This window comes from Dendrobates tinctorius, unplaced genomic scaffold (genome assembly GCF_039654945.1).
Source record: "Dendrobates tinctorius isolate UK_male_01 unplaced genomic scaffold, ASM3965494v1 ptg000070l, whole genome shotgun sequence".
NCBI classification, from domain to species: domain Eukaryota; kingdom Metazoa; phylum Chordata; class Amphibia; order Anura; family Dendrobatidae; genus Dendrobates; species Dendrobates tinctorius.
Window position 1 is genome coordinate 53,650,001 of NW_027361738.1, and position 22,590 is coordinate 53,672,590.

General features: G+C 42.8%; 1 protein-coding gene across 1 annotated transcript; it reads right to left on the reverse strand.

Moving 5' to 3' along the window:
• Nucleotides 1-5,999: 5,999 nt before the first annotated feature.
• Nucleotides 6,000-10,747, reverse strand: LOC141095579 (uncharacterized). Its single transcript, XM_073581649.1, has 2 exons — nucleotides 9,940-10,747; nucleotides 6,000-7,548 (listed from the first exon to the last, which is right to left on the reverse strand). Exons 1-2 carry the CDS (start codon nucleotides 10,669-10,671, stop codon nucleotides 7,534-7,536), a joined length of 747 nt encoding a protein of 248 aa, XP_073437750.1. The 5' UTR covers nucleotides 10,672-10,747; the 3' UTR covers nucleotides 6,000-7,533.
• Between the last annotated feature and the right edge of the window lie 11,843 nt (nucleotides 10,748-22,590).

The following is a 22,590-nucleotide window of genomic DNA, read 5'->3' on the forward strand; positions in this document are numbered from 1 at the left end:
AGCAGACCTCACAGCTGCTCCTCCCCCATACACACGCTGAACAGTGATCTATGGACAGTGAAACTAGTGAGGGAGGAGGAAACGACCAGTTCTCATTTCAATGCCAGAACCCCCCCCCCCGGACGTTTATCTTAGAAGCAAGAGATGATATCTTGGAAACGATGCAGACTAGCCACAGAAGGTAAATTACTTATTGTCAGCATTCTGAAGCCCAGATATGCACTGAGATTATGTGAAAAGCCCGGACAACCCGTTTAACATAGTCAACATCTTTGTAACTCCGAACATCTTAAAAAAAAAATTAATTCCTGCTATTCCATTTGATTGGGCTAAACCTCTATGCCTTTAATGTCTCCTCCACCTCCCCCAATACATTCTACGTTATTCTTAGTTGTTTTCCTTCATGTAGAATTAACCTACAAGGAAAGAAAGGGGTTTTTTTCATTCCGTTATTTGTGTCCCATTGACTTGCATTGGTTTCTGGTATCGGAATCGGCGATATCCGATATTTTTGGGGTATCGGTCCGATCCAATCCGATCCGATATTTCCCGATATCGGAAGGTATCGCTCAACACTGGTAATGTCTTGTTCTCGCAGGGTTAGGCCAGGTTCACATTGCATTAACACAGGCCGATCAACGATATGCGTTATGCTATACCGCTAGCGCTGATGATTCATCAGTGCTAGCGGTGACGGATCCTCAGACGCTGCAGCCCGCGTCCGAGGCTCCGTCAGTGAATGACGGCACATTGCGAACGCGTGCCGCTTTACAGCATGCGTTGCGATGCGCCCGACAATGGGGCTGAATGGCAGCGTTAAAGGACTGCGTTACATCGCATTATGCCACGGTTAGGGATGGGCGAGTCTACTCGCTAGGACTCGTTACTCGGCGAATAGTAAGGGACTCGCTGGACTCGTTACTCGGCGAGTCTCCCAGTGATTACTCGCACAGTAACGAGTCCAATGCAAGTCAATGGCAATCCTAGTTTTGTCAGAGTTTTTTTTTCTCACTCGCTAGACTCGCTATATCACATCGCTGTCAACAGCGAGTCTGAGCGAGTCTGAGCGAGTCTACGATTCCGAGTCCTGTATACTGGATTCGGGACTCCCTTATACAGAATCTGTTATGTTCCTACAAGTTTCCAAGACAGCCTATGTCAACACACAGCGATTGTGAGCGAGTCTACGAATCCCGAGTCCTGTATACTGGATTCGGGACTCGCAAATATAGAATCTGTTATGTTCCTACAAAGCTTCCGAGACAGCCTAGCGTGTTAGGTCAGAAAACTTTTTTAGATGGACAAGCATGTTAGCCAATCATATTCAGTAATGTTGGTTGTGGCAGGACTATGATTGGCTTCTGTCCATCGTGATGCCTATGTCATGTATGAGAGGCGAGGCTGTATATAAGCCTTTTCCACCGCCATTTCCTCTACATTCCTGAGAGATCTGAGATAGAGCAGGGTGAGGTAGATGCCTGAGCAGATCATAGGGATTGTCAGTTAGTGTAGGGAAACTTCAAGATTCCTTATATTAAACCCAAACAGCTCTTCTGAGAGCTACCAGGAGAACAGAGGAGTACTGTGTAGACTGTAGGCAGGCAGGCAGGGAGGATCAAGCCTTACAGTGCAGTGCACAGTGCAGGGACTAGTGTGCAGCTTCACTGCTAGGTGTCAGCACACACACTTACCCCGCCAGCAAGTGACGCCTACAGCACCACCTAACTCCATCTCGGTGACTGTGCATTTGTCAACAATGTCACAAAAACCACAATTTCCCAAAAAAGAGGTTGCAAAGGGACGAGGTCGTGGCCGTAGCAGTGCAGGGAACATCACTTGAGCGATCTCCCTCCAGGCTGTAGTCCGCTGGATGTTATGCCCATAGGCAGGGTCAGTGGGGAGCCAAAGCAGGGGCCGAGCCTCCACCAGATCAATCAACTGCAGCGTGTTGACAGTGACACGGGCCATGATTGCTCTGTATTGCTCTGTGTGTGTGTGCGTATGTCAACTCGACTCGGATTATTTCCTGTTTGCTCAAAGCATGGTGTGTGCTAGAGAAAATCGCTTCCCTCGCCTCATCTGCGCTAAATAAGACAAACAAATGCGAGTTTGGACTCGGACACAGCAGCAACAAACTGTTGCGAGTGGGGTTTACAAATCGCCAATGCAAGCGCTTTCCGAGACACATCTGCGATTTGTAAATCGCACATTACTCGCTAAGACTCGCTTCCCCATTCATTAACATTGGACTTGCTAGACTCGCAACGAGTAGCGAGTCCCGGGCTCGGACTCGCTAGAGTCAAGCGATTCCGAGTAATTTAGGACTCGCCCATCACTAGCCACGGTGTAACGCAGTCTGTCTAACGGACTGCCAAGACGCAATGTGAACCCAGCCTAACTTTTGCTGGCCTCCCTTTGGATCTGGGAGAGGTATGTATTCCCTGTCAGCTATACTGTTGTTCTGGCTGTGTGTCTGACCCCCTGGTGTGTGTGTATACTGCTTTGCTTGATTGCCTCCCATTTATGACCTGATCTGTCCGTTCACTCTCTTCTCTGTCTCACATTTTGGTATTATTGTCTTCTCTGGTTCTGACCTCCAGGCTTGGCTCTCCTGTAGATTCCTGATTTATGTAACCAACTCACAGGGGCCAAATGGTTTTCTAAGCTCAATCTACTTTTAAGGCTTATAGCCCTATAAGGATCCGGGAGGGGGATGAATGGAAAACAGCATTCCTGATGACTGAGGGGCTGTTTGAAAACCTGGTTATGCCATTCGGCCTCACTAACGCCCCTGATGTTTTTCAGAACATCATTAATGTTGCTTTCTCTGACCTGATTGGCCATTTTGTAGTCATTTACCTGGATGACATCTTCATATACTCTGAGGACAGTCAGTCACACTTACACCATCTACGTACGGTTGTTATGAACCATTAGAGAACCATTTCTACGCTAAGCTGGAGAAGTACTCGTTTTTTATGCAAGAACTGTCTTTTCTGGGTGTAATTGTATCTGGGGAGGGATTCCGCATTGGATCCAGGGAAGGTTCAGGCCATTACAGATTGGGTGCAGCTTCATGATCTGAAGGGGTTGCAGCGATTTCTGGGCTTTGCTATCTACTATAGGAAGATCATTAAAGAGTTCTCGAAGGTGGTGAAACTCTTGACAGACCTCACTCTTAAAGGGGTAGATGTAAAAAATTGGTCCATGGCCACAAAAAATTCCTTCCTTACATTACAGAAATGCTTTACTTCAGCCCCTGTGTTGGTACAACCCGATTCGTCAAGACTTTTTATCGTGGAGGTCGACGCTTCGGAGGTGTGGGTGGGGGCAGTGTTGTCCCAGGGACCCTCTACCCTGTCTAACCTCAAACCCTGTGCTTTTGTTTCTAAAAAGTTCTCTTCGGCCGAGAGAAACTATGATGTTGGCAACAGGGAATTGTTAGCGGTTAAATTGGCCTTCGAAGAATGGGGGCATATTTTTTGGAGGGGGCCGCTCATCCTATTACGGTCATCACTGATCATAAAAATTTGGCCTATATCGAGTCTGCTAAGAGATTGACCCCCAGACAGGCTCGGTGGGCACTTTTTTTTTCTCAATTTCATTTTACAATTACATTCCGACCAGGGTCTAAAAATGTAAAAGCGGATGCCTTATCCCGAAGTTTTGATTTTGTGTCCCCTCCAGAACCTCCTTCCTCCATTCTTCAACCGGGAGTGGTTGTACCCAAAGTCTCCTCTGAGTTACAGAGAGAGATTCTGGAAGCACAAGCACAGGCTCCCAGGAATAAACCCCCAGGTAAATTGTTTGTACCCGAACATTTCCGTCTCACACTCCTGCAAGAATTTCATGATTCCGTGTTAAGTGCACACCCTGGTATTGCAGCTACCCGAGGGGCAGTGGCCAGGGGTTTTTGGTGGCCCTCTATGGGTAGTGATATCAACAGGTTTGTAAATACTTGTGGGGTGTGTGCTCACTCTAAAAGTTCTCAGGTCCGGCCGGCCGGGGAATTTGTGCCTTTGCCAATTCCGGATAAACCATGGACACACCTGTTCATGGACTTTATCACTAATCTTCCAACCTTCCAAGGGCAACTCAGTGGTATGGGTAGTGGTTGATAGATTTTCTAAGCAAGCCCACTTTGTGCCGTTACCTGCATTACCATCTGCTGAAACCTTGGACCGCTTGTTTATACAGCACATAGTTAGGTTGCATGGAGTGCCTGTGAACGTGGTGTCGTAGAAGGGAGTGCAATTTGTGGCCAGGTTTTGGAGAGCATTTTGTAAGAAGTTGGGGGTCACGTTATCATTTTCCTCTGCTTATCACCCGGAATCCAACGGACAGACTGAACTCCCCAACCAGTCGTTGGAGCAGATTCTGAGATGCCTGGCCTCCTCCAGACAGGAAGACTGGTGTGAAGTATTACTCATGGCAGAATTTGCATTCAACTTTCGTATTAATCAGTCTACTGGAAAGTCTCCCTTTCAGGTCAATTATGGGTTTGTTCCACAGTTTGGGGAATTTTCCCGTATGGATTTGGGTTGCCCTGGTACCAAGGAGATGGTACAACGGTTAAAAACTCTCTGGAGGGAGGTGCAGGGGAACATCTCCAAAGCCCAGAAGAAGTTCAAACATTTTGCGGACAGGAGGAGGGGGGTGGTTCCTGCGTTGACAGTGGGGGAAAAAGTCTGGTTATCCACCCGTAACATCAAACTTAATATACCCTCTATGAAGTTGGGCCCCAAATTTACTGGCCCATACAAGATTGTAGAGGTGATCAACCCAGTGGCCTACAGATTACAGTTGCCCACCTCCTTCAAAATATCTAACGCCTTCCACAGGTCCCTATTAAAACCTGTGGGGACAGTTAGAGAAGATCCTTCATCCATGGTTCCACCAGTATTGGTAGAGGGTCAACAGGAGTATGAGGTAGGGCGCATCATTGATTCACGGTAGGTGCGCCGGAGACTTCAGTACCTTATTCATTAGAAGGAATATTCCATTGAGGATCGGTCATGGGTTATGGCCAGTTCAGTGTACGCTGATCGACTGATGCGGGCTTTTCATGCCAGATACCCTGGGAAGCCTGGGGTCCAGTGGCCCCCCCTTAAAGGGGGGTACTGACATGGCATAGAACATGGTTAATGTCATGTTCTCGCAGGGGTAACTTTTGCTGGCCTCCCTTTGGATCTGGGAGGGGTATTTATTCCCTGTCAGCTATACTGTTGTTCTGGCTGTGTGTCTGACCCCCTGGTGTGTGTGTATACTGCATTGCTTGTTTGCTTCCCATGTATGACGTGGTCTGTCCCCTCACTCTGTTTTCTGTCTCACGTTTTGGTACTATTGTCTTCTCCGGTTCTGACCTCCTGGCTTGGCTATCATTACTCCATTACAGTTTGCCCCTACTGTACCGTCTATTGCCCGTTCTGGTTTACTGATCTATTGCTTCGTCCTGACTATCTGTTCTGTCTAATCCTTTGGTACTGTCGTGCTATCTTGTGCTTTGTCCCTGACCTGATCTGCTTAACGTCTCTGTCTATGCCCCTTGGTAACATTGTCCCGTAGTTACCCTTTTAGGAGTTTTCCTCAGCTCCTAGCTCTCTGGAGTTTAGACCATGCCCTCAGCAGTCACGTGCTTCAGGTCCTGTTAGTCTGGAGCACGCATCGTCACCACTACTGCCCCGCTCCACAGGTATCTTTGTGCACAGTTTTTGTACTCAGGACACGTGCACTGGCTCAGTGAGCAAGTGCAGTGCGGTGTTCCTGACAATATTACTGTTATAGATAACATGAGTATAAATTTGAGATATTTAGGATACATTTTGATCCAATTGTGTGATCTCATCTGCCAGCAATAAGATCAGATGAACTACTTAAGGCCCCGTTACACATAACGATGTCCCAGCGATCCCACCAACGATCCGACATGATGGGATCGCTGGGACATCGTTAGGCTGATCGCTGGTGAGCTAATGTAATAAATTTTTGGCACTCAACTTGTTGCAAAGTGAAGAATTTTATTTGCAGTCTCAATAATTTAGACGTTTCGGCTTGCACACATAAGCCTTCATCAGTAGGCTGCAAATCAGATACAAATATATAGTACAAGTCAAGGGCTACATAGTGTACAAATCATCAAGATAACATGCAGTGAATAATACAATGTATTCATAGTCGTGCACTAGTGATAGACAGGACGGGTTGAGGTATAGGGAGAGATGGGGGAAAAAAAACATTTTTTGAGAGAAAAAAATGTAATAAAAGAGAGGAGGGTGTTTAACCTACCCAGACTGCTCTCTTGAATAGGTCTGCAATGTGTCTAAAGTGACAGAAAAAAAAGGGTACATATGTAATATATATAACAATAATTGTATTAGGTTAGTAGCTGGAATCAATGGTCCGTCACTACTCACTTAATGGTAAGGTACCACTATATTGGTGGTGTGAATGGTCAGATTCGTGTTGAGAATGATTCTCGTTTATCTTGAAAGAAAAAGAAATTGTGTCTGAAACAGAGACCTAAAATGTAACTGTAACGTGTTTATACGTTAAATGACAAATAAATTATTATAGATACCAACCGATAACGTTTCGTGACAGAAATGATCTGTGACGATACTATACAGTATCATATATGAGGGGTCTGTAGATTATAAAAAGAGAAAGGATTTCACTTAATATATTGAAGGGTAAGGTTAACAACGAGCCATCAATTGATTCACTCACTTAATGTCAGTTTGAGGAATCAACTGTAAGTTTCAATTCCACAAGGAGCCCATACAACGCTGTGTGATGTAGCTGTTAAGTCAAAACATATACTATATGAAGGGTTAAATTGCGCTACAGAATCAAGTATATATAAGTACGTCCTGTTGGGAGTGGGCTTACCGTTGGTGGGTGGCGGCGTGTTGTATCAGGTAGAACGCGGTATCCACCGCTTGTAGCCAGGGTGTCCATAGCGTGCACCGTGGATTTTAAATAGAGGGTGGGCGGGACGTTGTCAGATTGATTAGTCCGCGTCACCGGAAGTGACGTATGCGTCCATTAGGATGCGCTGTGTAGCTTAGTAAAGTGAAGGGGCGTGTTTAGGGGGTGGCGCTGGGATGCTCGTCATTCTATAGACCCTACACAGGCAAATGTGCTTCCTGTGTTGACGCACAGAGCAATTGTTTGTAGAGAGTGGAGTTTGAGCGAGTGTGTATATAGTGTTATGTATGAATGCGGTTATATCTAAAACAAGGGAAGAAATTAGATATGTAGATGTAAAAAAATATGAAAATTGAGCAATCTATCTCAAGTCACTGTGGAAAAAGGGTTTTTGTTGCATGATATTTCACATAAAAGTGAGTTCAAAATGACTAAATTGGTATTCCAAAACAAGGGAGATTTCAATGGATACAAATGGAAAATAGTTTCAAAAGAGACTATAGTATGTAGAAAAAAATTTTTTTTAAAAAAAAGAGAGGCTTGAAGGAGGCAGGAGGGGGAAGTCCGAGGGAGTAACAGAGACAATCGGTGACATTTGCGTGAAGCTCAAAATTGACGACTCTGCAAAACCAAAACAACGTGTTAGAAAGAGGCAAAAAGTAACATGATTTTATGTCAAAACATATTTTCGAATATATGCGTTTATTGAATCGCAGGACTATTTGACTAAATGTGTACTGATCCCTTATATAAAGGCCAGTAGATCATAATCCCTATTAAGGCCCTTAGGCGCTAAAGTATGGAGTTCGTGTATCCAAAAAGCCTCTCTTTTCTTAAGGAGTTGGATACGGTTGCCGCCTCTACGTGGAGGAGGCACATGTTCTATGACACAGAATTTTAATTGAGGAATGGTGTGACCTGCCGTAATAAAATGATGTGGTATTGGCAATAATGTATTACCACACCTGATGGTAGATTTATGTTTACTTATGCGGTCTCTAATAGGTTGAGTGGTTTCACCAATGTATAGTAGACCGCAAGGGCATTTAATCAGGTAGACCACATTTGATGTGTCACAAGTAGAGAAGTCTTTGATCTGATAGCGTTTCCCAGAATGGGGGTGGTGGAGATAATCCCCCTTGAGTACATTATTGCATTGATTACAATGTAAACACGGATAGGTACCTGTTTTGGGTATGGAAAGGAACCTCTGTGTAGTTGGCCTACCCCCTGAACCTATATCCGCTCTGATTAAGGTGTCCCTAATGTTTTTGGGGCGTTTGTAGCATGGTAGAAAGTTCTGTTGATATTCTGTAACCTCCGGATAAGCTTCCTTCAGAATGCCCCAATGTCTACGTATGGAATGATGTAAAATCTGCACATATGGATGATATGTGTGAACAAAGGGTAAGCGTCCTGAGACCCCCTTCTGGTGCCGGATCTGGGGTTGTCGTGCTTGGTTGAGTAGATCTGAAGGGTAGCCCCTTGTGCGAAACTTGTTATGCATCTCATTCAATCTGATACTACTGGTTGTTGGATCGGAGACAATACGTTCGACTCTCTTAAATTGTGATATAGGTATGGATCTTTTGGTGGAAGGAAGGTGTAGGCTCCTGTAGTGTAGTAAACTGTTACGGTCGGTGGTTTTAACATATAAGTCAGTGCTCAAACTTCCCTCCATGTTCTTAATGATCCTTGTGTCCAAAAAGCTGACTGTATGTACGTCTCTGGTCATAGTAAAGGATAGGCCTGGCCAGGCCATATTCAATGTGTTGAAGAATGTGTCTAGTGTGTCAGCCGGCCCCGTCCAGATGCAAAAAATGTCATCAATGAATCTCTTCCACAATTTACAGTGGGTTTTAAAGAAGGGGTCTGGGTAAACAATATCTTCTTCGAATGTTGCCATAAACGTGTTTGCATAAGGGGGCGCGACATTAGAACCCATCGCGGTCCCTTTCGTCTGCAGATAGAATGTGTCCCCAAAAAGAAAATAATTTTTGGTAAGTACAAGGGTTAGTAATTCAATGCAAAACTCTATCATATTCCTATCCATCTCAGATTTAGACAGGCGTCTCTTGACGCAATCGATACCCAATTCGTGTGGAACTGATGTGTATAGATCTTTAACATCGAAGGACACAAGGAAAGAGTCACCGGGATCTGGACCTAAATTACGTAGGACTTTAAGAAAATCACCTGTGTCTAATAAAAAAGAAGGTGCTTGTCTCGTAAGAGGAGTCAGAATTTTTTCTAATAGGATGGATAGTGGCGATAAGATAGAATCAGTAGAAGCTACTATTGGTCGGCCAGGGGGACAGTCTAATCTCTTGTGAATCTTGGGAAGAGTATAGAATACTGGAGTGATGGGATCAGTTTTAATCAAAAAGTCATGTGTTTTCATGTCAATTATACCCCGTGTAGTGTAGTCTGTGACTACTGCTTTGATACAGTCTCTAATGGTCCTCACTGGATCATAGGGTAGGACTGTGTAGACAGAGCTGTCATTCAATTGGCGCAACACTTCACATATGTAATCTTGTCTGTCCATCACTACGATAGCGCCACCCTTGTCAGCAGGTTTGATAATAATGTTAGGATCTTGACGAAGTGTTTCCAAAGCTTGGAAGTCCACTGTGTCAAGATTAGGAGAGACATGTAGGTCACCTCTCTCTATATCCTGGCGTAATCTGAGAAATGCTTTATCGATAAACTCGATGAAAGATTCGACAGCATGTGAGGACGATGGTGGCCGGTAGGTGCTTTTATTACGAAGTCCCAGGCGGTCGATGGAAATAGGACATGGAGTAATGGATTGGGGTCCAAAGGTCTCCTTGTCCTTTTTTGCAAAATGGACCAATAGCCTGATACGGCGGTAGAATCGCTGTAGATCCATGTCCATCTGAAACGTACTGAATCTAAAGGAAGGGCAGTATGACAAGCCCTTTTGAAGAAGATTATTCTCTGCTATGCTCAGGGACCTGGAGGAAATATTGACCACTAGGGATTCCATACCTGGGATCTCGTGATCCTGTTGGTATCTAGATTTCTTCCTTCGTTGGCTGCGACGAACCCTCTTCTGCGTGGACGTCTTCTTCGCTGATCTAAAAAATATGAGGATCGATATTCTCTCCTATCGGTCTCGGAGCCCGACGTGGAAGGGTCGTTGGAGGATTGCTGCTCAAACCTAGAGGAGTTGGAACGAGAGGTAGTGTTATAACGCCAATGGTATACCCTATTATTATTATAGTCCTCTGTGTCTCTTTGGAATTTAATTCTCTTTCTCTGTTCAGTGTCACGTTTATGCTGGTCGATGATCCCTTTAAGTTTATCTTTCAGAGTGGTGAGCTCTTCAGATGTACTAGATGAGGCCAGTTGTGACTCAATATTTTTTATACTGTCACGGCTCTTATTGATGGATGTCTGCAGATGTTCGACAGTGAGAGTCATCAAATCGAACGAGCATTTATTTAATATCTGCTCAAATTTCTGGCAGAAGTCTATAGAGTCACTAAAAAGTGTTGGTCGTAGCGGAACCCGTAGTCCTCTTGGAATACGTTGGACTCGGAGATATTCTGATAATGTTGCACAATGTAACTCAAGATTCGTCTGATGCCTCAATTCACGCTCTAGGTCTTTCCCTCTTGTCTCCTTAGGTGGGACTTTAAGAAAATCACTAGAAAAACTAAGCTTGGACAAAATTGCATTAGTTTCTTCTTGGTTGTAAGAAAAAGTAAGGGAGGACATAGTAGCCAGTGTGCACACGTAAGGGTGAATAGATCAACAGATATATCGTGGCACTACTGCGTTGGTGCACAAAAGAAGGTTCCCACACCAGTATAGATAATGTAATAAATTTTTGGCACTCAACTTGTTGCAAAGTGAAGAATTTTATTTGCAGTCTCAATAATTTAGACGTTTCGGCTTGCACACATAAGCCTTCATCAGTAGGCTGCAAATCAGATACAAATATATAGTACAAGTCAAGGGCTACATAGTGTACAAATCATCAAGATAACATGCAGTGAATAATACAATGTATTCATAGTCGTGCACTAGTGATAGACAGGACGGGTTGAGGTATAGGGAGAGATGGGGGAAAAAAACATTTTTTGAGAGAAAAAAATGTAATAAAAGAGAGGAGGGTGTATAACCTACCCAGACTGCTCTCTTGAATAGGTCTGCAATGTGTCTAAAGTGACAGAAAAAAAGGGTACATATGTAATATATATAACAATAATTGTATTAGGTTAGTAGCTGGAATCAATGGTCCGTCACTACTCACTTAATGGTAAGGTACCACTATATTGGTGGTGTGAATGGTCAGATTCGTGTTGAGAATGATTCTCGTTTATCTTGAAAGAAAAAGAAATTGTGTCTGAAACAGAGACCTAAAATGTAACTGTAACGTGTTTATACGTTAAATGACAAATAAATTATTATAGATACCAACCGATAATGTTTCGTGACAGAAATGATCTGTGACGATACTATACAGTATCATATATGAGGGGTCTGTAGATTATAAAAAGAGAAAGGATTTCACTTAATATATTGAAGGGTAAGGTTAACAACGAGCCATCAATTGATTCACTCACTTAATGTCAGTTTGAGGAATCAACTGTAAGTTTCAATTCCACAAGGAGCCCATACAACGCTGTGTGATGTAGCTGTTAAGTCAAAACATATACTATATGAAGGGTTAAATTGCGCTACAGAATCAAGTATATATAAGTACGTCCTGTTGGGAGTGGGCTTACCGTTGGTGGGTGGCGGCGTGTTGTATCAGGTAGAACGCGGTATCCACCGCTTGTAGCCAGGGTGTCCATAGCGTGCACCGTGGATTTTAAATAGAGGGTGGGCGGGACGTTGTCAGATTGATTAGTCCGCGTCACCGGAAGTGACGTATGCGTCCATTAGGATGCGCTGTGTAGCTTAGTAAAGTGAAGGGGCGTGTTTAGGGGGGGTGGCGCTGGGATGCTCATCATTCTATAGACCCTACACAGGCAAATGTGCTTCCTGTGTTGACGCACAGAGCAATTGTTTGTAGAGAGTGGAGTTTGAGCGAGTGTGTGTATAGTGTTATGTATGAATGCGGTTATATCTAAAACAAGGGAAGAAATTAGATATGTAGATGTAAAAAAATATGAAAATTGAGCAATCTATCTCAAGTCACTGTGGAAAAAGGGTTTTTGTTGCATGATATTTCACATAAAAGTGAGTTCAAAATGACTAAATTGGTATTCCAAAACAAGGGAGATTTCAATGGATACAAATGGAAAATAGTTTCAAAAGAGACTATAGTATGTAGAAAAAATTTTTTTTTTAAAAAAAGAGAGGCTTGAAGGAGGCAGGAGGGGGAAGTCCGAGGGAGTAACAGAGACAATCGGTGACATTTGCGTGAAGCTCAAAATTGACGACTCTGCAAAACCAAAACAACGTGTTAGAAAGAGGCAAAAAGTAACATGATTTTATGTCAAAACATATTCTCGAATATATGCGTTTATTGAATCGCAGGACTATTTGACTAAATGTGTACTGATCCCTTATATAAAGGCCAGTAGATCATAATCCCTATTAAGGCCCTTAGGCGCTAAAGTATGGAGTTCGTGTATCCAAAAAGCCTCTCTTTTCTTAAGGAGTTGGATACGGTTGCCGCCTCTACGTGGAGGAGGCACATGTTCTATGACACAGAATTTTAATTGAGGAATGGTGTGACCTGCCGTAATAAAATGATGTGGTATTGGCAATAATGTATTACCACACCTGATGGTAGATTTATGTTTACTTATGCGGTCTCTAATAGGTTGAGTGGTTTCACCAATGTATAGTAGACCGCAAGGGCATTTAATCAGGTAGACCACATTTGATGTGTCACAAGTAGAGAAGTCTTTGATCTGATAGCGTTTCCCAGAATGGGGGTGGTGGAGATAATCCCCCTTGAGTACATTATTGCATTGATTACAATGTAAACACGGATAGGTACCTGTTTTGGGTATGGAAAGGAACCTCTGTGTAGTTGGCCTACCCCCTGAACCTATATCCGCTCTGATTAAGGTGTCCCTAATGTTTTTGGGGCATTTGTAGCATGGTAGAAAGTTCTGTTGAAATTCTGTAACCTCCGGATAAGCTTCCTTCAGAATGCCCCAATGTCTACGTATGGAATGATGTAAAATCTGCACATATGGATGATATGTGTGAACAAAGGGTAAGCGTCCTGAGACCCCCTTCTGGTGCCGGATCTGGGGTTGTCGTGCTTGTTTGAGTAGATCTGAAGGGTAGCCCCTTGTGCGAAACTTGTTATGCATCTCATTCAATCTGATACTACTGGTTGTTGGATCGGAGACAATACGTTCAACTCTCTTAAATTGTGATATAGGTATGGATCTTTTGGTGGAAGGAAGGTGTAGGCTCCTGTAGTGTAGTAAACTGTTACGGTCGGTGGTTTTAACATATAAGTCAGTGCTCAAACTTCCCTCCATGTTCTTAATGATCCTTGTGTCCAAAAAGCTGACTGTATGTACGTCTCTGGTCATAGTAAAGGATAGGCCTGGCCAGGCCATATTCAATGTGTTGAAGAATGTGTCTAGTGTGTCAGCCGGCCCCGTCCAGATGCAAAAAATGTCATCAATGAATCTCTTCCACAATTTACAGTGGGTTTTAAAGAAGGGGTCTGGGTAAACAATATCTTCTTCGAATGTTGCCATAAACGTGTTTGCATAAGGGGGCGCGACATTAGAACCCATCGCGGTCCCTTTCGTCTGCAGATAGAATGTGTCCCCAAAAAGAAAATAATTTTTGGTAACTACAAGGGTTAGTAATTCAATGCAAAACTCTATCATATTCCTATCCATCTCAGATTTAGACAGGCGTCTCTTGATGCAATCGATACCCAATTCGTGTGGAATTGATGTGTATAGATCTTTAACATTGAAGGACACAAGGAAAGAGTCACCGGGAACTGGACCTAAATTACGTAGGACTTTAAGAAAATCACCTGTGTCTAATAAAAAAGAAGGTGCTTGTCTCGTAAGAGGAGTCAGAATTTTTTCTAATAGGATGGATAGTGGCGATAAGATAGAATCAGTAGAAGCTACTATTGGTCGGCCAGGGGGACAGTCTAATCTCTTGTGAATCTTGGGAAGAGTATAGAATACTGGAGTGATGGGATCAGTTTTAATCAAAAAGTCATGTGTTTTCATGTCAATGTCAAAGCAGTAGTCACAGACTACACTACACGGGGTATAATTGACATGAAAACACATGACTTTTTGATTAAAACTGATCCCATCACTCCAGTATTCTATACTCTTCCCAAGATTCACAAGAGATTAGACTGTCCCCCTGGCCGACCAATAGTAGCTTCTACTGATTCTATCTTATCGCCACTATCCATCCTATTAGAAAAAATTCTGACTCCTCTTACGAGACAAGCACCTTCTTTTTTATTAGACACAGGTGATTTTCTTAAAGTCCTACGTAATTTAGGTCCAGTTCCCGGTGACTCTTTCCTTGTGTCCTTCGATGTTAAAGATCTATACACATCAATTCCACACGAATTGGGTATCGATTGCGTCAAGAGACGCCTGTCTAAATCTGAGATGGATAGGAATATGATAGAGTTTTGCATTGAATTACTAACCCTTGTACTTACCAAAAATTATTTTCTTTTTGGGGACACATTCTATCTGCAGACGAAAGGGACCGCGATGGGTTCTAATGTCGCGCCCCCTTATGCAAACACGTTTATGGCAACATTCGAAGAAGATATTGTTTACCCAGACCCCTTCTTTAAAACCCACTGTAAATTGTGGAAGAGATTCATTGATGACATTTTTTGCATCTGGACGGGGCCGGCTGACACACTAGACACATTCTTCAACACATTGAATATGGCCTGGCCAGGCCTATCCTTTACTATGACCAGAGACGTACATACAGTCAGCTTTTTGGACACAAGGATCATTAAGAACATGGAGGGAAGTTTGAGCACTGACTTATATGTTAAAACCACCGACCGTAACAGTTTACTACACTACAGGAGCCTACACCCTCCTTCCACCAAAAGATCCATACCTATATCACAATTTAAGAGAGTCGAACGTATTGTCTCCGATCCAACAACCAGTAGTATCAGATTGAATGAGATGCATAACAAGTTTCGCACAAGGGGCTACCCTTCAGATCTACTCAACCAAGCACGACAACCCCAGATCCGGCACCAGAAGGGGGTCTCAGGACGCTTACCCTTTGTTCACACATATCATCCATATGTGCAGATTTTACATCATTCCATACGTAGACATTGGGGCATTCTGAAGGAAGCTTATCCGGAGGTTACAGAATTTCAACAGAACTTTCTAACATGCTACAAACGCCCCAAAAACATTAGGGACACCTTAATCAGAGCGGATATAGGTTCAGGGGGTAGGCCAACTACACAGAGGTTCCTTTCCATACCCAAAACAGGTACCTATCCGTGTTTACATTGTAATCAATGCAATAATGTACTCAAGGGGGATTATCTCCACCACCCCCATTCTGGGAAACGCTATCAGATCAAAGACTTCTCTACTTGTGACACATCAAATGTGGTCTACCTGATTAAATGCCCTTGCGGTCTACTATACATTGGTGAAACCACTCAACCTATTAGAGACCGCATAAGTAAACATAAATCTACCATCAGGTGTGGTAATACATTATTGCCAATACCACATCATTTTATTACGGCAGGTCACACCATTCCTCAATTAAAATTCTGTGTCATAGAACATGTGCCTCCTCCACGTAGAGGCGGCAACCGTATCCAACTCCTTAAGAAAAGAGAGGCTTTTTGGATACACGAACTCCATACTTTAGCGCCTAAGGGCCTTAATAGGGATTATGATCTACTGGCCTTTATATAAGGGATCAGTACACATTTAGTCAAATAGTCCTGCGATTCAATAAACGCATATATTCGAGAATATGTTTTGACATAAAATCATGTTACTTTTTGCCTCTTTCTAACACGTTGTTTTGGTTTTGCAGAGTCGTCAATTTTGAGCTTCACGCAAATGTCACCGATTGTCTCTGTTACTCCCTCGGACTTCCCCCTCCTGCCTCCTTCAAGCCTCTCTTTTTTTAAAAAAAATTTTTTTCTACATACTATAGTCTCTTTTGAAACTATTTTCCATTTGTATCCATTGAAATCTCCCTTGTTTTGGAATACCAATTTAGTCATTTTGAACTCACTTTTATGTGAAATATCATGCAACAAAAACCCTTTTTCCACAGTGACTTGAGATAGATTGCTCAATTTTCATATTTTTTTACATCTACATATCTAATTTCTTCCCTTGTTTTAGATATAACCGCATTCATACATAACACTATATACACACTCGCTCAAACTCCACTCTCTACAAACAATTGCTCTGTGCGTCAACACAGGAAGCACATTTGCCTGTGTAGGGTCTATAGAATGACGAGCATCCCAGCGCCACCCCCCTAAACACGCCCCTTCACTTTACTAAGCTACACAGCGCATCCTAATGGACGCATACGTCACTTCCGGTGACGCGGACTAATCAATCTGACAACGTCCCGCCCACCCTCTATTTAAAATCCATGGTGCACGCTATGGACACCCTGGCTACAAGCGGTGGATACCGCGTTCTACCTGATACAACACGCCGCCACCCACCAACGGTAAGCCCACTCCCAACAGGACGTACTTATATATACTTGATTCTGTAGCGCAATTTAACCCTTCATATAGTATATGTTTTGACTTAACAGCTACATCACACAGCGTTGTATGGGCTCCTTGTGGAATTGAAACTTACAGTTGATTCCTCAAACTGACATTAAGTGAGTGAATCAATTGATGGCTCGTTGTTAACCTTACCCTTCAATATATTAAGTGAAATCCTTTCTCTTTTTATAATCTACAGACCCCTCATATATGATACTGTATAGTATCGTCACAGATCATTTCTGTCACGAAACGTTATCGGTTGGTATCTATAATAATTTATTTGTCATTTAACGTATAAACACGTTACAGTTACATTTTAGGTCTCTGTTTCAGACACAATTTCTTTTTCTTTCAAGATAAACGAGAATCATTCTCAACACAAATCTGACCATTCACACCACCAATATAGTGGTACCTTACCATTAAGTGAGTAGTGACAGACCATTGATTCCAGCTACTAACCTAATACAATTATTGTTATATATATTACATATGTACTCTTTTTTTTCTGTCACTTTAGACACATTGCAGACCTATTCAAGAGAGCAGTCTGGGTAGGTTATACACCCTCCTCTCTTTTATTACATTTTTTTCTCTCAAAAAATGTTTTTTTTCCCCCATCTCTCCCTATACCTCAACCCGTCCTGTCTATCACTAGTGCACGACTATGAATACATTGTATTATTCACTGCATGTTATCTTGATGATTTGTACACAATGTAGCCCTTGACTTGTACTATATATTTGTATCTGATTTGCAGCCTACTGATGAAGGCTTATGTGTGCAAGCCGAAACGTCTAAATTATTGAGACTGCAAATAAAATTCTTCACTTTGCAACAAGTTGAGTGCCAAAAATTTATTACATTATCTATACTGGTGTGGGAACCTTCTTTTGTGCACCAACGCAGTAGTGCCACGATATATCTGTTGATCGCTGGTGAGCTGTCACAAGACAGACCCTCCAGCGATCAGGACCAGCGATGCTGGACGCTGGTTTTCAAGGTAAACATCAGGTATCTAAGAGCCGCACGACTCCTGGATACCCGCTGTTTACCTTGGAAACCAGCGTGTACGCCAGTTTCCAAGGTAAACAGCGGGCATCCAGGAGCCGCGGCTCCTGGATACCTGATGTTTACATTAGAAGCCAGCGTCCAGCGTCGCTAATCGCTGGTCTCTCGCTGCCACACGCTGGCGAGATCGCTGTGGTGTCACAAAATCAGCGATCTCGCTAGCGAGATCACTGTGTGTGACGGGGCCTTTAGATGGAAACTTACACTAACAGATGTACCTCTTCAGCAGGGGGTAACAACCGTAGTCATAGAGGTTGCGACCAGGTCCATGTGGATGAGGGTTCCGCCGACACCTGCGTAAATTTCAATGGGATGTGTCTCCTCTGCGAGATGGTGGCAAACCACATCTAGGGTCACAAACTTTATATTAGTGGGATTAGTGAAAGCAAGGCTCATCCGAAAACACTATTACCTTAAAAGTTAACTTTTATTGAACCAACGTTAAAAGCAAAAAGGATCTATGATGTGCTATGTTTATCTATGTATGAGGTAATTATTGGGCTATGCAAGATTATCTATTTTAATTAATAAAGTGAATCTGTTATGTGATATTGGTAGAGTTTAGGGGTTTCTAGGGGATACTAAGGGGGAGCCGCCGGTGAGCGGGGGCACCAATTTGTGTTGAAGCTAGGGTGTCAACCTCCGCAGTAAGGCATGTGTGACTCTAGGGTGGTTATAGAGTGATTGAGGTTTTGTATCTGTGAATGTTCAATTGGTTCTCACCACACTAATTGATTACTGTAAGTCATCATGTTTCCGACAGAACTTTGACTATTTGCTTGGTTATTATGTAGTTATAGCTCATTTTTGGTTTTAACGTTGGTTTACTAAAAGTTCACTTTTAAGCTATTCATTTTTTCTGATGAGCCCCACATCCGGGTTCCCCATATATTCTCACATACCATAGTGACACCCATTGTGCCAACTCACCGGTATAATGACTGCCATGTAGATAACATAGGGTACTTAGTTGACACTATTTTGACCAAAAGAGCATAAAAGCCATCCCTTCGCGACAAGGTGTACCAAATCAGGATGATCCCTCACTCTTTCAGGTGAACAACAAGAAGTGAACAACAAGAGTTAGGGACCATCCTGATTGGATACACCTTGTCGTGATGGGATGGCTTTTATCAGGGACGGACTGCGGCTCAAATTCAGCCCTGGTATTTGAAATCACACAGGCCCATGCTGTCCCCGTCTACAGGCACCAGATGGGATATATTACTACTAATATTACTCTGGATGGAGGAAAGCAAGATTTACTACAAGACCAATATGTCTAATGATACCTGAGGCCTGCTGTTGTAAGTGATAGAGTCAGCTACTATGTGCTCCGTCACAACTCTTAACAGTATGGGTGTCTTGAGAACACCGATTCTGATAATAACATAGCAGCCAAGCGGTCCATGACCAGACAGGCCCTTCTGGCATTTGCCAAAATTGCCAGATGGCCAGTCCAGCCCTGGCTTTTAAGCTCTTTTGGTAACTCCCCTATGTTATTTCCATGTACTATTACTATTCACTTACTTACTATAGGGTTTTTGCTCATTGTTTTATCCTAGGTTCTGTCTGTTAAATGTCCACAATTTGAATGTGCACCTATACATTGCACTTATACCAACATGTGTTCTGGCTCACTTCTTTGGTTTTTCGCTAGTCGATAGTCTTACATCAAGCACTCCATCAAAACTGTGGCATCCATCTTTACGCACCCTTCTAGCCAGCCGTATCATGTTATCTACAAGTTATAATCTTTATCCCCCTTTCCATCAGTATCTGCTCTTTTGTGCGGGGGCTACTCACAAAAATCACCACCTGGAGACTTTCTTTTCATAGCTGTTTTCTAGACCTGATGCTAATGGACCAAGCAGGCAGACAGCTGTGATCCACACATCATGGACCCGTGAGCCACAAGTCGGGAATACCTTCCATATGTGAGGATAATACACTTTAGAGCTGTAGACCTTCACAATGCACACTTGGTGCCATTACAGAGTGCCAACAGGACATTTGGTGCTGCCCGGGGTAATTAGATACAGGACTAGAGCCGTGAAATAATTTTTTTATTTCAAGTACTTACTTGAACTCCTTTGTATTCACAACTTGTGGGCTTTGGGAAATAATCCCCTATTTTAATCCAGCAATTTATTTTTGAATACATATGTCTAATACCTTAGAAGCTATTTACTACAAAAAAAGGCTGAAAACTTAATTTGGTGCCTGAAAAAGGACACTGCTGCATTATTATCATCTATGGCATTTCATTAGAGTTAAGACCTTCTCACAATAGGGAATTTTCACGGTACGCTGAATAACGGCCTAAAAAGACAACATGACCTGAGGCTTGTTTTTTTTTTAATTCCTTTCCTTTATTTCTTCACTTTTTTTTTCTTACACCTTGTGAGTTTACAAGTTTAGATTTTGAAATACTTAAACCACAGAGACTTGACTTAGTTTTACCTCTTCAGTCCTTGATCTTAGTGTAAAACCAACTGGCTGAATAAGTTCCTTTAATGTTGTGCCAAATGGCAATCTTAGATGTACACGGGAATACAGGTAAGCCTAACCCTGTAACACAAGAGGACAAAGATCTTTTCAATCACGGCTTATGCTATTGAGAGAGTGAAAAAATGAGATGGCCACTAGAACAGCAGTCACTCATTATATTAACGAATGTGAAAGACAGCCGCGTACACCTGAATGTGAGGGATCCCATGTATAGTCTGAAGGGCTTTTTTGACTGTGAAGTAAACTAAAACCAGTGAAATTGAAAATAAAAACCCTACGTCCTTTGTGTGAGGCTTATGCAGCAGAATAAAAGAAGGAAAACTTTCTCTCTTAAATAAAAATCAAGGTCTTACCTTATTTATATCCTAACTAGATGGTGGCCCGACTCTATCGCATCGGGTATTCTAGAGTCTCTGTTAAAATAAAAAATAGTGATATACTCACCTTCCGACAGCCCCCGGACTCTGTCCCGCCTCTCACCACGCTCCCGGCATCTTCCGGTCCCAGTAATGCTTTGTGCGAAACACCGCTGATGACATCGCGCTCTTGAAAGAGTAACGTCATCTCCGGCCCTTCTCGCTAATCATTACTGGGACCGGAAGATGCCGGGAGCATGGTGAGAGGCAGGAAAGAGTCTGGGGGCCGTCGGAAGGTGAGTATATAACTATTTTTCATTTTAACAGAGACTCTAAACTACCCAATGCGATAGAATCGGGCCACCATCTAGTGTATTATACTCATGTTGCACCCGGAGCTGCCGTCACTGTTCTGCTGTTACCTAATGTATTGTACTCCAGGTACAGCCAAAGCTGGAGTCACTGTTCTGCTATTACCTAATGTATTGTACTCCAGTTACACCCAGAGCTGCTGTCACTGTTCTGCTGTTATCTAATGTATTGTACTCCAGTTACTCCCAGAGCTGCAGTCACTGTTCTGCTTTTACCTAATGTATTGTAGTCCAGTTACACCAGAGCTGCAGTCACCGTTCTGCACTTACCTAATGTATTGTACGCAAGTTACACCTAGAGCTGCACTGTTCTGCTCTTACCTAATGTATTGTACGCAAGTTACACCCAGAGCTGTAGTCACCGTTCTGCTCTTGCCTAACGTCCTCCTGTTACACCCAGAGCTGCAGTCACTGTTCTGCTGTTACCTAATGTATTGTACTCCAGTTACTCTCAGAGCTGCAGTCACTGTTCTGCTCTTACCTAATGTATTATACTCCTGTTACAGCCAGAGCTGCAGTCACTGTTCAGATCTTACCTAATGTATTGTACTCCAGTTACACCCAGAGCTGCAGTCACTTTTCTGCTGTTACCTAATGTATTGTACTCCAGTTACACCCAGAGCTGCAGTCACTTTTCTGATGTTGCCTAATGTATTGTACTCCAGAATATGTACAGGAGTATGCCTGTGTAATGAGCAACGCAGCAGTGATGCCTTTAACGGCTGTAATGTGCCTGTACAATAAGCAATGCAGCCGTGTTGCCGTGACGACTAAGCAACTGTCGCTGATTGGTCGCGGCCTAACTGCTGCGACCAATCAGCAAGGCAGGATTTCCATTACAGACAGAATTAGACAATTATATGGTAGATTTCGTTAAAAAAAATTAAAAGATATATAAACATAAAATAAATTATAGTGTGATCAGCTGATCGTTCAGTGGATCTAAGCTCTGACACAAAAATGGGATTCCAAATTTTTTTTGAAGAAGACTAAATTTGGAGCTGACTGGAATTATTTATAGCTGCAGACTTATGCTGTGAAGGGACTGTGTAGAGCAAACAACAGATGATGCTGTGAAAATTATTAGTCCGTTAATACTGTACTGTGTGACCTCTTTGGTTTATGTGTGTTAGTTCTCTCCTATAATCCTCCAGGTTGTGATGATGCAGATACTGTAATTGCTTTATGTCAGTTGGAAAGGCTGTTGGGCAAAAGCATTGTCCGGTCGACAGCCATCCAATGTGTATGGCCAGCCTTAGTCTATTGGGTCAGATTCTGTTTACAGGATTTTTACATTATAGGTTAAGCTGTGCTTTAATCATTTAAATCTGAGCTCTTTCGGGGATTTTCAGTCCAGTGGGCGGTCCTATGAGTGATTAACAGCTATCTGTATATGCATATTTATGCAAAGCAGCTGTCAGTCACTGATAGGAACGCCCACTGGACTGAAAACTCAGAAAGATCAGAGGTTTAAATGAAAAAAAAACGGGCTAAACTGGATCCTTTTCTCACAAAACGATCTATCAATCTGCTCAGCTCTCCCTGCTCTATAACATGGTGCCTGCAGATTGGTTTGCATTTTAATCGTGACAGGTTTAAAACATTGAACAAGCA

Bases quoted from the DNA above. Each gene is read 5' to 3' on its own strand.
- LOC141095579 (XM_073581649.1), bottom strand. From the start codon at position 10,671: ATGTCCTCCCTTACTTTTTCTTACAACCAAGAAGAAACTAATGCAATT.